At 46.3% G+C, this 15,000-nt stretch overlaps 1 protein-coding gene across 3 annotated transcripts in view; it reads left to right on the top strand.

Moving 5' to 3' along the window:
* Nucleotides 1-15,000, top strand: part of LOC139376965 (caskin-2-like) — a 67,489-nt gene that overhangs the window by 35,130 nt on the left and 17,359 nt on the right. For all 3 annotated transcript variants that reach the window (XM_071119995.1, XM_071119994.1, XM_071119993.1), the window contains exons 5-11: nt 2,866-2,961; nt 6,439-6,572; nt 7,523-7,631; nt 8,783-8,891; nt 9,538-9,632; nt 10,524-10,641; nt 14,729-14,860. In XM_071119995.1, the coding sequence (XP_070976096.1) occupies nt 2,866-2,961; nt 6,439-6,572; nt 7,523-7,631; nt 8,783-8,891; nt 9,538-9,632; nt 10,524-10,641; nt 14,729-14,860 (793 nt within the window). The remainder of the gene's footprint in view (nt 1-2,865; nt 2,962-6,438; nt 6,573-7,522; nt 7,632-8,782; nt 8,892-9,537; nt 9,633-10,523; nt 10,642-14,728; nt 14,861-15,000) is intronic.

Genomic DNA, 15,000 nt, shown 5'->3' with positions numbered 1-15,000 from the left:
ACGGTCATCCTCCTCTTCAAAGGGGGAGACACTCTAGACCCAAACTGTTATAGACCTATATCCATCCTGCCCTGCCTTTCTAAAATGTTCGAAAGCCAAGTTAACAAACAGATCACCGACCATTTCGAATCCCACCGTACCTTCTCCACTATGCAATCCGGTTTGCCGAGCTGGTCATGGGTGCACCTCAGCCACGCTCAAGGTCCTAAACGATATCATAACCGCCATCGATAAAAGACAGTACTGTGCCACCGTCTTCATTGACCTGGCCAAGGCTTTCTACTCTGTCAATCACCTCATTCTTATCGGCAGACTCAACAGCCGTGGTCTCTCTAATGACTGCCTCGCCTGGTTCACCAACTACTTCTCAGATAGTGTGTCAAATTGGAGGGCCTGTTGTCCGGACCTCTGGCAGTCTCTATGGGGGTGCCACAGGGTTCAAGTCTCGGGCCGACTCTTTTCTCTGCATATATCAATGATGTCGCTCTTGCTGCTGGTGATTCTCTGATCCACCTCTACGCAGACGACACCATTCTGTATACACCTGGCCCTTCTTTGGACACTGTGCTAACAAACCTTAAAAATATCTTCAAAGCCATACAACACTCCTTCCGTGGTCTCCAACTGCTCTTAAATGCTAGTAAAACTAAGTGCATGCTCTTCAACCGATTGCTGCCCTTACCCTGCTGCCCGACTAGCATCACTACTCTGGACGGTTCTGACTTAGAATATGTGGACAACTACAAATACCTATGGGTCTGGTTAGACTGTAAACCCTCTTTCGAGACTCACATTAAGCATCTCCAATCCACAATTAAATCTAGAATCGGCTTCCTATTTTGCAACAAAGCCTCCTTCACTCATGCTGCCAAACATACCCTCGTAAAACTGACTATCCTACCGATCCTTGACTTTGGCGATGTCATTTACAAATTAGCCTCCAACACTCTACTCAGCAAACTGGATGTAGTCTATCACAGTGCCATCTGTTTTGTCACCAAAGCCCCACATACTACCCACCACTGCGACCTGTATGCTCTCATTGGCTGGCCCTCACTACATATTCGTCGCCAAACCCACTGGCTCCAGGTAATCTATAAGTCTTTTTAGGTAAATCCCCACCTTATCTCAGCTCACTGGTCACCATAGCAACACCCACCTGCAGCACGCGCTTCCGCAGGTATATTTCACTGGTCATCCCCAAAGCCAACACTTCCTTTGGCCGCCTTTCCTTCCAGTTCTCTGTTGCCAATGACTGGAACGAAGTGCAAAAATCACTGAAGCTGGAGTCATATATCTCCCTCTCTAACTTTAAGCATCAGCTGTCAGAGCAGGTTACTGATGGCTGTGTACAGGCACATTGAATCTGTAAATACCCAACTACCTCATCCCCATGTTTTCTTTTGTTGCTCTTTTGCACCCCAGTATCTCTACTTGCACAACATCATCTGCACATCTATCACTCTTGTGTTAATGCTAAATCGTAATTATTTCGCCTCTGGCCTATTTATTGCCTTACCTCTCTACTCTTCTACATTTGCACACACTGTACATATAGTTTTCTATTGTGTTATTAACTGTACGTTTGTTTATGTGTAACTCTGTGTTGTTTGTGTCGCACTGCTTTGCCTTATATTGGCCAGGTCGCAGTTGTAAATGAGAACTTGTTCTCAACTGGCCTACCTGGTTAAATAAAGGTGTTCTCAACTAGCCTACCTGGTTAAATAAAGGTGTTCTCAACTGGCCTACCTGGTTAAATAAAGGTGTTCTCAACTGGCCTACCTGGTTAAATAAAGGTGTTCTCAACTGGCCTACCTGATTTAATAAAGGTGTTCTCAACTAGTCTACCTGGTTAAATAAAGGTTAAAAAAAAGAAAAAAAATAATAATCAACTCAGAGAGATGGTTCAATATTTGTCCGGACTACACACAGGTAAGAATCAGTGAGTGTCTCTATAGTGTGTGTGTGTGTGTGTGTGTGTGTGTGTGTGTGTGTGTGTGTGTGTGTGTGTGTGTGTGTGTGTGTGTGTGTGTGTGTGTGTGTGTGTGTGTGTGTGTGTGTGTGTGTGTGTGTGTGTGTGTGTGTTAGGGGTCAGTGAGTGAAAGATACTACATGATGTGATCAGGTCAGCACTGGATCTTATAACACATTCCCTGAGTGAAGTATTGAGACTAACTGGGAAGGAGAAAGAATGTGTGTATTTAGTGTCTTTAACACCCAGGTAGTGAGGTAGGTTCACACACAGCAACATACCTGGTCATGGAGAGTTCTGAGGTATTGTATTGTGTGTGACAAAGCAGGGACAGAAACAAAGCCAGAGGTATTTCTCTGTAATAGAAGCCCCTGTTAGGACTGGTGCTGGTGTCGCCCTGAGGATCTCACGTCTCTGTAGAAGAAGATAAACCACAGAGATGCTTTAGGGAAGGGTGTTTTCTTGTGCATCTATTTAAGGATTATATTTATTCATGCTTTATCTCTTTTTTTTCTTCTCTCTGTCTGTCTCTCTTTCTCTGTCCCCCCTCTCTCTCTCTATCCTCCCCCTCTCTCTCTATCCCCCCTCTCTCCTCTCGCTCTCTATCCCTCCTCTCTCCCCCCTCCCCCTCCCCTCTCTCCTCTCTCTCCTCTCCCCTCCCCCTCTCTCCTCTCCCCTCCCCCTCTCTCCTCTCCCCTCTTGTCTCTCTCCTCTCCATCCCCCCTCTCCCCTCTCCTCTCTCCCATCCCCGTCTCCTCTCTCTCCTCTCCATCCCCCCTCTCTCCTCTCCCCCTCTCCCCTCTCTCTCTATCCCCCCTCTCTCCTCTCCCCTCTCTCTCTCTCTATCCCCCCTGTCTCCCCTCCCCCTCTCCTCTCCCCTCTCTCTGCATCAGTCTGAGATGTTACTCCAGCACCAGTCTAATCCCTGTCTGGTGAACAAGGCCAACAAGACTCCTCTGGACCTGGCCTGTGAGTTTGGCAGACTCGAGGTGAGTCAAGTTTCAAGTTTTGTACAGGATACACATGGTATACATCATCCAACTAATTACTTACTTGCAGTTTCCTTCGCGACAATGAAACAACAGTATGAAATAATAAAAAATAATAATACGAATATAAAATAAATTGCTTAGTAGAATATAATAACTTTTTATCGTAAGTATAATACAGGAAGGCACAATTAATAGTCCAAAATGTACACATGTATTGGGGAAGGGGGATGGGGGGCAGTGTATAAATTGAGCAGTATAATAAGAGTCTGGTAGCAGCAGGTGTGTGTGTGTAGCACGGGAGGCTGGTGGGCAGATATAATTTTACTTCTGGTTGACGGAGATGATGGATGGAATGGATTTCATGTGTTTGATACGGTTCCATTCATTCCGTTCTAGCCAATGAGACCGTCCTCCTATATATCCACCCACCAGCCTCCTCTGGTGTGTAAAGTGCATTTGGAAGACCCATTTGCGACCAACCTTTAACTTCCTACTGATGTCTTGAGATGTTGCTTCAATACATCCATATAATTTTCCAGCTTCATGATGCCATCTATTTTGTGAAGTGCACCAGTCCCTCCTGCAGCAAAGCACCCCCACAACATGATGCTGCCACCCCCGTGCTTCACGATTGGTTTTCTTCAGTTTGCAAGCCTCCCCCTTTTTCCTCCAAACACAGTTCTATTTTTGTTTCATCAGACCAGAGGACATTTCTCCAAAAAGTACGATCTTTGTCCCCATGTGCAGTTAGTAGTTTGGCTTTTTTATGACGGTTTTGGAGCAGTAGCTTCTTCCTTGCTTAGCGGCCTTTCAGTTTATGTCGATATAGGACTCGTTTTACTGTGGATATAGACACTTGTGTACCTGTTTCCTCCAGCATCTTCACAAGGTCCTTTGCTGTTGTTCTGGGATTGTTTTCACTTTTCGCACCAAAGTGTGTTCATCTCTAGGAGACAGAACGCGTCTCCTTCCTGAGCTGTATGACGGCTGAGTGGTCCCATGGTGTTCATATTTGTGTACTATTGTTTGTACAAATGAACGTGGTACCTTCAGGACTTTTGGAAATTGCTCCCAAGGATGAACCAGACTTGTGGAGGTCTACCATTTTTTTTCTGAGGTCTTGGCTGATTTCTGTTGATTTTCCAATGACGTCAAGCAAAGAGGCACTGAGTTTGAAGGTAGGCCTTGAAATACATCCACAGGTACACCTCCAATTGACTCAAATGATGTCAATTAGCCTATCAGAAGCTTCTAAAGCCATGACATAATTTTCTGGAATTTTCCAAGGTGTTTAAAGTCAACTTAGTGTATGTAAACTTCTGACCCACTGGAATTGTGATACAGCGAATTATAAGTGAAATAATCTAACTGTAAACAATTGTTAGAAAAATTATTTGTGTCATGCACAAAGTAGATGTCCTTACCGACTTGCCAAAACTATAGTTTGTTAACAAGAAATTTGTGGAGTTGTTGAAAAACAAGTTTTAATGACTCCAATGTAAGTGTATGTAAACTTCCGACTTCAACTGTATGTATGTGTGTGTGTGTGTGTATTGTATGAGTTTGTGTATATATGTGTGTGTGTGTGTGTGTGGAGTGTGTTTGTGTGTGGAGTGTACATGTGTTTGTGGAGTGTATGTGTGTGTGGAGTGTGTTTGTGTGTGGAGTGGAGTGTGTGTTTGTGTGGAGTGTGTCTCAGAGAGGGTGTGTGGTGGATAGAGGGGTAGGTCTCTGTCAAACATCTCACAGAGCTCAGATTAACTACCAACTAAAATAAACCTGGGCTTCAGTTCTGCTCTCTGGACAGGCAAGGACACACACACACACACACACACACACACACACACACACACACACACACACACACACTGATATATTGTACACAGACACACAGATAAACACACACACTGATGTATTGTACACAGACACACAGATAAACACACACACTGATGTATTGTACACAGACACACACACACTCACACACTGATGTATTGTACACAGACACACAGATAAACACACACACTGATGTATTGTACACACACATACTACAAAATCCATTTAAATTCCTTTTACTAGTGTATGTTTCCCTGTCACAGTTATGGCTGTCTTGTCATTAAATGTATAGCTGCCCCAGTAATTAAGATTTAGCCAAAGTTGAATTTGCAAACACATGCAGACATGCACGCAAACACACACACACACACATGCCTGTGTAATCTTCTGGCCCTGTGAATTGCAGAACAGGCTGAGTCAGTTAAGGTCTTTGTTACTGTAGTTTCTCTCTCTCTCTGTCTCTCTCTCTCTCTGTCTCTCTGTCTCTCTGTCTCTCTGTCTCTCTTCCTTCCTTTCTCTCTCTCTCTCTCTCTCTCTCTCTCTCTCTCTCTCTCTCTCTCTCTCTCTCTCTCTCTCTCTCTCTCTCTCTCACTCTTCCTTCCTTTCTCTCTCTGTCTCTCACTCTCTCTTCCTTTCTCTCACACACTTTCTCTCTCTCTCACTCACTCTCCATCACACTCTCTCTCTCACTCTTCCTTTCTCTCACACACTTTCTCTCTCTCTCTCTCTCTCTCACTTCCTTTCTCTTACACACTTTCTCTCTCCCTCACACTCTCTCTCTCCTTCCTTCCTTCCTTCCTTCCTTCCTTCCTTCCTTCCTTCCTTCCTTTATTGGAATGGGAAACATATGTTAACATAGCCAAAGCAAGAGAAGAAGATAATAAAAAACTAACAGTAATCATTACACTCACAGAAGTTCCAAAGGAATAAAGACATTTTAAATGTCATAATATGTCTATATACAGTGTTGTAACGATGTGCAAATAAATATGGGCTGTATTTACGATGGTGTTTGTTCTCTCGCTCTCTGTGTGTTAAGGTCTTTGTTACTGTGGTCGGTCTCTCCCCCCCCTCTAGTTACTGTAGCAGGGGTATCTTTAGACAGCCAGTGCACGGACAGTTGCTGGGCAGGGTTTATGTGGCCCCATAAAATATACATGTATGTAATATACTAAATAAATGTATCCATTTGGGCTTTCAATGATACTAAGCTCATCTTTCTGTTTTTATGTCTCTCTCTCTTTCACTCCTTTACTCTTCACTGCATCTATACCTCTACACCCTTCTCTCTCTCTCTCTCTTCTCTTCTCTTCTCTTCTCTTCTCTTCTCTTCTCTTCTCTTCTCTTCTCTTCTCTTCTCTTCTCTTCTCTTCTCTTCTCTTCTCTTCTCTTCTCTTCTCTTCTCTTCTCTTCTCTTCTCTTCTCTTCTCTTCTCTTCTCTTCTCTTCTCTTCTCTTCTCTTCTCTTCTCTTCTCTTCTCTTCTCTTCTCTTCTCTTCTCTTCTCTTCTCTTCTCTTCTCTTCTCTTCTCTTCTCTTCTCTTCTCTTCTCTTCTCTTCTCTTCTCTTCTCTTCTCTTCTCTTCTCTTCTTCTCTCTTCTCTCTTCTCTCTTCTCTCTCTCCTCTCTCTCTTTTTCTCTCAGGTTGCTCAATTGTTATTGAACAGCAACATGGTGGTAGCTCTGTTGGAGGGGGAGGGGCTAGACGGTTTAGACAATGCCTCCTCCAACACGCCCCTTCACCTGGCCGCTCGCAACGGACACAAAGACATCATCAGGTGAGAGGAGTGACTGTCCCTGACCGTGTGTGTGTGTTGACGTTGCGTAACTGGGATCTCCACCCTTGAACCCCATAACCTCAAGAGTTTCTGACACGCTGTTAAAGATTCCCATCTGCCTTAAATCACCACATTCCCTGGATAAGCATTCCCTCCATTCCTCTTACACATTCTGCTTCTGTTGGGGAATGTGGGAGAGAGAGAGACGGGGGGTACAACTTTTCTACCTTCTCTACTACATTTGTGAGACTTTGGTTCATCGTACAGATTTTTGCCACTTTAGTGGTTGCTTTTGTTGTGGATGGAGGGATGAAATATCTGGTCTGCAGGATATCAGGTCTTAGAAAAGTCCGTTTGCAGCCTCCCTTTCACTTCAGCTCAGTGTGATTATTAAACCAATTTTAAAGATGAGTTACCAGCTATCCTTCACTTTACTCCCCCTCCCTCCTCTCCTTTCATCTCCTCTCATCTTCTCCTCCTCCCCCTCTTCTTCTCCTCCCCTCTCCTCTTCTCCTCCTCCCCCTTTTCTCCTCCTCCCCCTCTCCTCTTCTCCTCCTCCCCCTCTCCTTGTTCTACTCCTTCTTACTCCTCTATCTCCTCTACCCTCTCCTTCCCTCCCTTATACTCCCGGTGGTGTGGGAGTCTGTGAATCATCTCTCTGACGTTCCATCCCCGTACCAGGCATGTGTCCTAAATCGCACCATAATCCCCACATAGTGCACAACGTTGTGTCTCTAGTCAAAAGTAGAGCATCCGGTAGGGCATAGTGTACCACATGGGATGCCAGCCCAGATGTCCTCCTCCACACACAGCTGTCTGGATCTCATGCTCTACGCATTCCTACAGCTGGGCTCCTCTGTCTGTGTCTGTCTGTGTGTGTGTGTGTGTGTGTGTGTGTGTGTGTGTGTGTGTGTGTGTTAAACTTCCTGTCTGCGTTTGTCCCGTCTCAGGGTGCTACTGAAGGCTGGTATAGACATCAACAGAACGACTCAGGCTGGCACCTGTCTGCACGAGGCTGCCCTCTACGGCAAGACTGAAGTAGTGTGTCTGCTGCTGGACGTAAGACCAACACTAGCGTCTAACTCTATACTGGCATACGTCCCAAATTACACCCTATTCCCTGTTTAGTGCACTACTTTTGACAAGGGGACCAAGTATAGCGAATATGTTGACTTTTGTGACGTGTACACTTAGCGATCTCCTGAGGATCTTAAAACCTTGTTAGTGTGTTTTTGTTTCATCTGAACTTTAATATGAGCTATTCTATAGACATTGCTACAGTTGTCTGACCCATGAAGACTGGCACCCAGGCTAAGGATTGATAGTCACACTCACAATAGAAGTACTGCACAGAGTGTGTTGTTTTTGAAAAGGGGAGATGTTGAGAGTTTTTTGTTCTTTAATAAGGGATGGGGTTGACACACACTATATATTCAAAAGTATGTGGACACCCCTTACAATTTGTGGATTCGGCTATTTCAGCCACACCCGTGGCTGACAGGTGTATAAAATCAAGTCCACAGCCATGCAATCTCCATAGACAAACATTGTCAGTAGAACGGCTTTACTGAAGAGCTCAGGGACTCAACATGGCATCGTCATAGGCTGCCACCTTTCCAACAAGTCAGTTCGTCAAATTTCTGCCCTGCTAAAGCTTCCCCGGTGAACTGTAAGTTCTGTTATTGGGAAGTGGAAACGTCTAGGAGCAACAACGGCTCAGCAGCAAAGTGGTCAACATGCGCAATGCCTGGCTCGCAGTCGGGGTTACAATTCATCCCAAAGGTTTTTCAAGATCGGTGTGGAAGAACTTGACTGGCCTGCACAGAGCCCTGACCTCAACCCCATTGAACACCTTTGGGATGATTTGGAACCCCGACTGCGAGCCAGGCCTGATTGCCCAACATCAGTGCCCGACCTCATTAATGCTCTTGTGGCTGAATGGAAGCAAGTCCCTGCAGCAGTGTTCCAACATCTAGTGGAAAGCCTTCCCAGAAGAGTGGAGGTTGTTATAGCAGCAAAGGGGGACCAACTCCATATTAATGCCAATGATTTTGGAATGAGATGAGATGACACGCAGGTGTCCACGTACTTTTGACCATGTAGTGTAGCTTCAGTTGGTGGAGTGTGTGTGTGTGTGTGTGTGTGTGTGTGTGTGTGTGCTTGCATATGTGTGTGTTGGAGATTAACTCTGTGTGTATCCGTCCACCTAGGCTGGTATTGATGTGAATCTGCGTGACACCTACAACCACACAGCTCTGGACAACGTTAACCAATTCACCACCTCATCAGCCAGCAAGGACATCAAGATAATACTACGAGGTCTCCTCTCCTACAGACAGATGTTACTATGTTGGGTTTCTGGACCTGTCGTTCCTCTATATATTTCCCCAGGGTGGTTTATGTATTGTTTTCTATGCATTCTCCAGTTGACATTTCCCCACGTTATTCACCCAGGACTATCAAGACTGCTTTGTTGGTAAACATTCTGATTTAGTCTTAATGTAATTCTCTCTGTCTCTCTCTCTCTGTCTCTCTCTCTCTGTCTCTCTCTCTGTCTCTCGCTGTCTCTCTCTCTGTGTCTGTCTCTGTCTCTCTCTGTGTCTGTCTCTGTCTCTCTCTGTGTCTGTCTCTGTCTCTCTGTCTGCCTGTCTCCCTGTCTCTCTCTCTCTCTCTCGCTGTCTCTCTCTCGCTGTCTCTCTCTGTCTCTCTCTCGCTGTCTCTCTCTCGCTCTCTCGCTGTCTCTGTCTCTGTCTCTCTCTGTCTCTCTGTCTCTCTCTCTCTCTCTGTCTCTCTCTCTGTCTCTCTCGCTCTCTCTCTCTGTCTCTCTCTCTCTCTCTCTCTGTCTGCCTGTCTCCCTGTCTCTCTCTCTGTCTCTCTCTCTCTCTCTGTCTCTCTCTCTGTCTCTCTCGCTCTCTCTCTCTGTCTCTCTCTCTCTCTCTCTCTCTCTGCCTGTATCCCTGTCTAGAAGCGTTAGGGTCTCTCCAGGTGAGAGCTGTGAAGGACTACTGGAACCTTCATGACCCTACAGCCCTCAACCTCCGTGCTGGAGACCTCATCATGGTTTGTGTTCATGCCTCAACATAAACAATCATGTTTGTTCCTGCTCTTTAGGCAGACAGAGCTGCTCTCAGAACAAGATTGAACAAGCAGAACTGCTATTTTGATGTAGCTGCGTTGTGAGGGGTAATTTGGTGTACTCTAAGTTTGTCAACTGTTGGTTTGTAATTGTGGTATGAGGTATGTTGAGGGGTAATTGACTATCGTTTGTATGAAATTCTAGAGGAGTTGGAGTTTGTTCTATGTTTCCTAGGTAAAGACAATTCCTGTCAGTCATTCATTAGTTAGTGCATTCCATTGCTTGCGACATCACAATTGTGTGTGTGTGTGTGTGTTGTGTTGTGTTGTGTTGTGTACTGGGCTACACTGTCAGAACTCTATTTGTTTTTGACCCCTCTAGGCATTTGTTAAGACTCGCTCAGAAAGTGTGTGTGTGTGTGTTAGCTCTTCCATTGTTGTGTATAGGTCAGAGAAGAGCCTTGCAGGTTGCCCTGGGGCATGTCTAACATGGATTCAGTCTGCTGGCCTGGCACTTACACAGTGAGGACTGTGTGTACTGTACACTATCTGCCCTCGTTGGAATGTTAATCAGCCCATTTCCGTTACTCGTGCAGAGACACATGAGGCGTTGAATACTAGCTAGTGTTGAGGTTTTACAGTACCAGCAGGGTGCTGTTCACACACCAAACTGAAGAGAACGGACACACTGATCTTGTCAATACGAAGGTTGTTATTGTTGCACTAATCAACACGACCGAGACTTCAGTGTGACGACTCTCACATCAGGTGGCTCAACAGAGTTGTTTTGGTAGAAGTTGACCCACTAACCACTTAGGATCAACGTTCACACAAATAGCAGAGCTGTAATGCTGAACGATGAATGGTCGATTGCAGGTGTTGGAGCAGCACACGGACGGGCGGTGGAAAGGTCATATCCATGACAACCAGAGAGGAACGGACCGGGTCGGATACTTCCCTCCGTCTGTAGTGGAGGTCATCAGCCAGAGAACAGGTACACACACACACCCACACACACACACACACCAACACACACACACCAACACACACACACCAACACACACACCAACACACACACCAACACACCAACACACACACACCAACACACACACACCAACACACACACACCAACACACACACACACACACACCAACACACACCAACACACCAACACCCACACACACACCAACACCCACACACACACCAACACACTCACACCAACACCCACACACACACCAACACACACACACACACACCAACACACACACACACACACACCAACACACACACACACACACACACCAACACCCACACACACACACCAACACACACACACACACCAACACACACACACCAACACCCACACCAACACACCAACACACACACACATACACACACACCAACACACACACACACACACCAACACACACACACACCAACCCACACACACACACCAACACACACACACACACCAACACACCAACACCCACACAGACCAACACACACACATCAACACACCAACACACACACACACACACCAACACACCAACACCCACACACATACCAACACACACACAGAGAAGTATACACCCGGACATACATGTGCACCCAGCTATAAACACCTTCACATTAAACCTGGTTTAACTGTAGAATACACACCAGCTATAAACACCTTCACATTAAACCTGGTTTAACTGTAGAATACACACCAACTATAAACACCTTCACATTAAACCTGGTTTAACTGTAGAATAGACACCAGCTATAAACACCTTCACATTAAACCTGGTTTAACTGTAGAATACACACCAACTATAAACACCTTCACATTAAACCTGGTTTAACTGTAGAATACACACCAACTATAAACACCTTCACATTAAACCTGGTTTAACTGTAGAATACACACCAACTATAAACACCTTCACATTAAACCTGGTTTAACTGTAGAATACACACCAACTATAAACACCTAAAAAAGTCTCAAAAAATCAAATTTTATTTAGTCACATACAGTTTTACAGCAGGTATAAATGGTGAAATGCTTATGTGTCAACAATGCAGTACATGAATCAATAATCACAATAGAGTCAACAATAACAAGTATTAGTGGTACTAGTGGACTGTGTTATGTGGTAATAGTGGACTGTGTTATGTGGTAATAGTGGACTGTGTTACGAGGTAATAATGGACTGTGTTATGTGGTAATAATGGACTGTGTTATGTGGTAATAATGGACTGTGTTACGAGGTAATAATGGACTGTGTTATGTGGTAATAGTGGACTGTTACGTGGTAATAATGGACTGTGTTATGTGGTAATAGTGGACTGTGTTATGTGGTAATAATGGACTGTGTTATGTGGTAATAATGGACTGTGTTACGAGGTAATAATGGACTGTGTTATGTGGTAATAATGGACTGTGTTACGAGGTAATAATGGACTGTGTTATGTGGTAATAGTGGACTGTGTTATGTGGTAATAGTGGACTGTGTTATGTGGTAATAGTGGACTGTTACGTGGTAATAATGGGCTGTGTTGCACGGTACTAGTGGGCTGTGTTGTGTGGTACTAATGGGCTGTGTTGCACGGTACTAGTGGGCTGTGTGATGTGGTACTAATGGGCTGTGTTGCACGGTACTAGTGGGCTGTGTTGCGCGCGCGGTACTAGTGGGCTGTGTTGCGCAGTACTAGTGGGCTGTGTTGCGCAGTACTAGTGGGCTGTGTTGCGCGGTACTAGTGGGCTGTGTTGCGCGGTACTAGTGGGCTGTGTTGCGCGGTACTAGTGGGCTGTGTTGCGCAGTACTAGTGGGCGGTGTTGCGCGGTACTAGTGGGCTGTGTTGCGCAGTACTAGTGGGCGGTGTTGCGCGGTACTAGTGGGCTGTGTTGCGCAGTACTAGTGGGCTGTGTTGATCGGTACTAGTGGGCTGCTTGCCAGATGGGTGACTGGAGTCCTTGACTATACTATATACTATAAGATCCCGAGACTGCTTTATTTGTGTGTGTGTGTGTGCGCGTGCGTGTGTGTACTCGGTGATAATTCCAGCAGAATGACAACATCCCACTTCCTTCATGGACACACACTGAGAGCATAGTGAGCCTCCCTCCTCAGCAGTAGTGATGATATGACAGCTCTTTCTCTCTGGGAATGAAAGCTCTCTCTCTCTCTCTCTGTGGGAATGAAAGCTCTCTCTGTGGGAATGAAAGCTCTCTCTCTCTCTCTGTGGGAATGAAAGCTCTCTCTCTCTCTCTGTGGGAATGAAAGCTCTCTCTCTGTGGGAATGAAAGCTCTCTCTCTGTGTGGGAATGAAGGCTCTCTCTCTGCGTGGGAATGAAGGCTCTCTCTCTCTGCGTGGGAATGAAGGCTCTCTCTCTCTGTGTGGGAATGAAGGCTCTCTCTCTCTGTGTGGGAATGAAGGCTCTCTCTCTGTGTGGGAATGAATGAAGGCTCTGTCTCTCTCTCTGTGTGGGAATGAAGGCTCTCTCTCTCTCTCTGTGTGGGAATGAAGGCTCTCTCTCTCTGTGGGAATGAAGGCTCTCTCTCTGTGTGGGAATGAAGGCTCTCTTTCTGTGTGGGAATGAAGGCTCTCTCTCTGTGTGGGAATGAAGGCTCTCTCTGTGTGGGAATGAAAGCTCTCTCTCTGTGTGGGAATGAAGGCTCTCTCTCTCTGTGGGAATGAAAGCTCTCTCTCTGTGTGGGAATGAAGGCTCTCTCTGTGTGTGGGAATGAAGGCTCTCTCTCTCTGTGGGAATGAAGGCTCTCTCGCTGTGTGGCAATGAAGGCTCTCTCTCTGTGTGGGAATGAAGGCTCTCTCTGTGTGGGAATGAAAGCTCTCTCTCTGTGTGGGAATGAAGGCTCTCTCTCTCTGTGGGAATGAAAGCTCTCTCTCTGTGTGGGAATGAAGGCTCTCTCTCTCTCTGTGTGGGAATGAAGGCTCTCTCTCTCTGTGGGAATGAAGGCTCTCTCTGTGTGTGGGAATGAAGGCTCTCTCGCTCTGTGTGGGAATGAAGGCTCTCTCTCTGTGTGGGAATGAAAGCTCTCTCTCTATGTGGGAATGAAAGCTCTCTCTGTGTGTGGGAATGAAGGCTCTCTCTCTGTGTGGGAATGAAGGCTCTCTCTCTGTGTGGGAATGAAAGCTCTCTCTCTCTGTGTGGGAATGAATGAAGGCTCTCTCTCTGTGTGGGAATGAAGGCTCTCTCTCTCTGTGTGGGAATGAAGGCTCTCTCTCTGTGTGGGAATGAATGCTCTCTGTGTGGGAATGAAGGCTCTCTCTCTGTGTGGGAATGAAGGCTCTCTCTCTCTGTGGGAATGAAGGCTCTCTCTGTGTGTGGGAATGAAGGCTCTCTCTCTCTGTGTGGGAATGAAGGCTCTCTCTCTGTGTGGGAATGAAAGCTCTCTCTCTATGTGGGAATGAAAGCTCTCTCTGTGTGTGGGAATGAAGGCTCTCTCTCTGTGTGGGAATGAAGGCTCTCTCTCTGTGTGGGAATGAAAGCTCTCTCTCTGTGTGGGAATGAATGAAGGCTCTCTCTCTGTGTGGGAATGAAGGCTCTCTCTCTGTGTGGGAATGAAGGCTCTCTCTCTCTGTGTGGGAATGAAGGCTCTCTCTCTCTGTGTGGGAATGAATGCTCCCTCTCTCTGTGTGGGAATGAAAGCTCTCTCTCTGTGTGAGAATGAAGGCTCTCTCTCTGTGTGGGAATGAAGGCTCTTTCTCTGTGTGGGAATGAAGGCTCTCTGTGTGGGAATGAAGGCTCTCTCTCTGTGTGGGAATGAAGGCTCTCTCTCTCTGTGGGAATGAAAGCTCTCTCTCTGTGGGAATGAAAGCTCTCTCTCTGTGGGAATGAAAGCTCTCTCTCTGTGTGGGAATGAAAGCTCTCTCTCTGTGTTGAAATGAAGGCTCTCTGTCTGTGTGGGAATGAAGGCTCTCTCTCTGTGTGGGAATGAATGCTCCCTCTCTCTGTGTGGGAATGAAAGCTCTCTCTCTGTGTGAGAATGAAGGCTCTCTCTCTGTGTGGGAATGAAGGCTCTCTCTGTGTGGGAATGAAAGCTCTCTCTCTCTGTGTTTCTGCTTCTGGTCTACAGGGGGTTCTGTCTCATGTCAGGTCTCGTTACCAAGCCAATGGCAGCAGCACTTCCTGTCAAGAGCTCCTCCCACCAGTATTGGCTCCGCCCCCCAGGTTGAGGACTCCTACGCCTTGTACTATGACCACGCAGGTACGCACCGACACACTCTAACTCACACACTCACTCACTCACACACACACACACACACACACACACACACACACACACACACACTCACATGATGACCCCCACCCCACCCCCACCCCAATGCCCAGACCCCCTACTCCATA

This window comes from Oncorhynchus clarkii, chromosome 20 (genome assembly GCF_045791955.1).
Source record: "Oncorhynchus clarkii lewisi isolate Uvic-CL-2024 chromosome 20, UVic_Ocla_1.0, whole genome shotgun sequence".
Classification (NCBI taxonomy): domain Eukaryota; kingdom Metazoa; phylum Chordata; class Actinopteri; order Salmoniformes; family Salmonidae; genus Oncorhynchus; species Oncorhynchus clarkii.
This window is presented reverse-complemented; position numbering and strand designations above follow the sequence as displayed.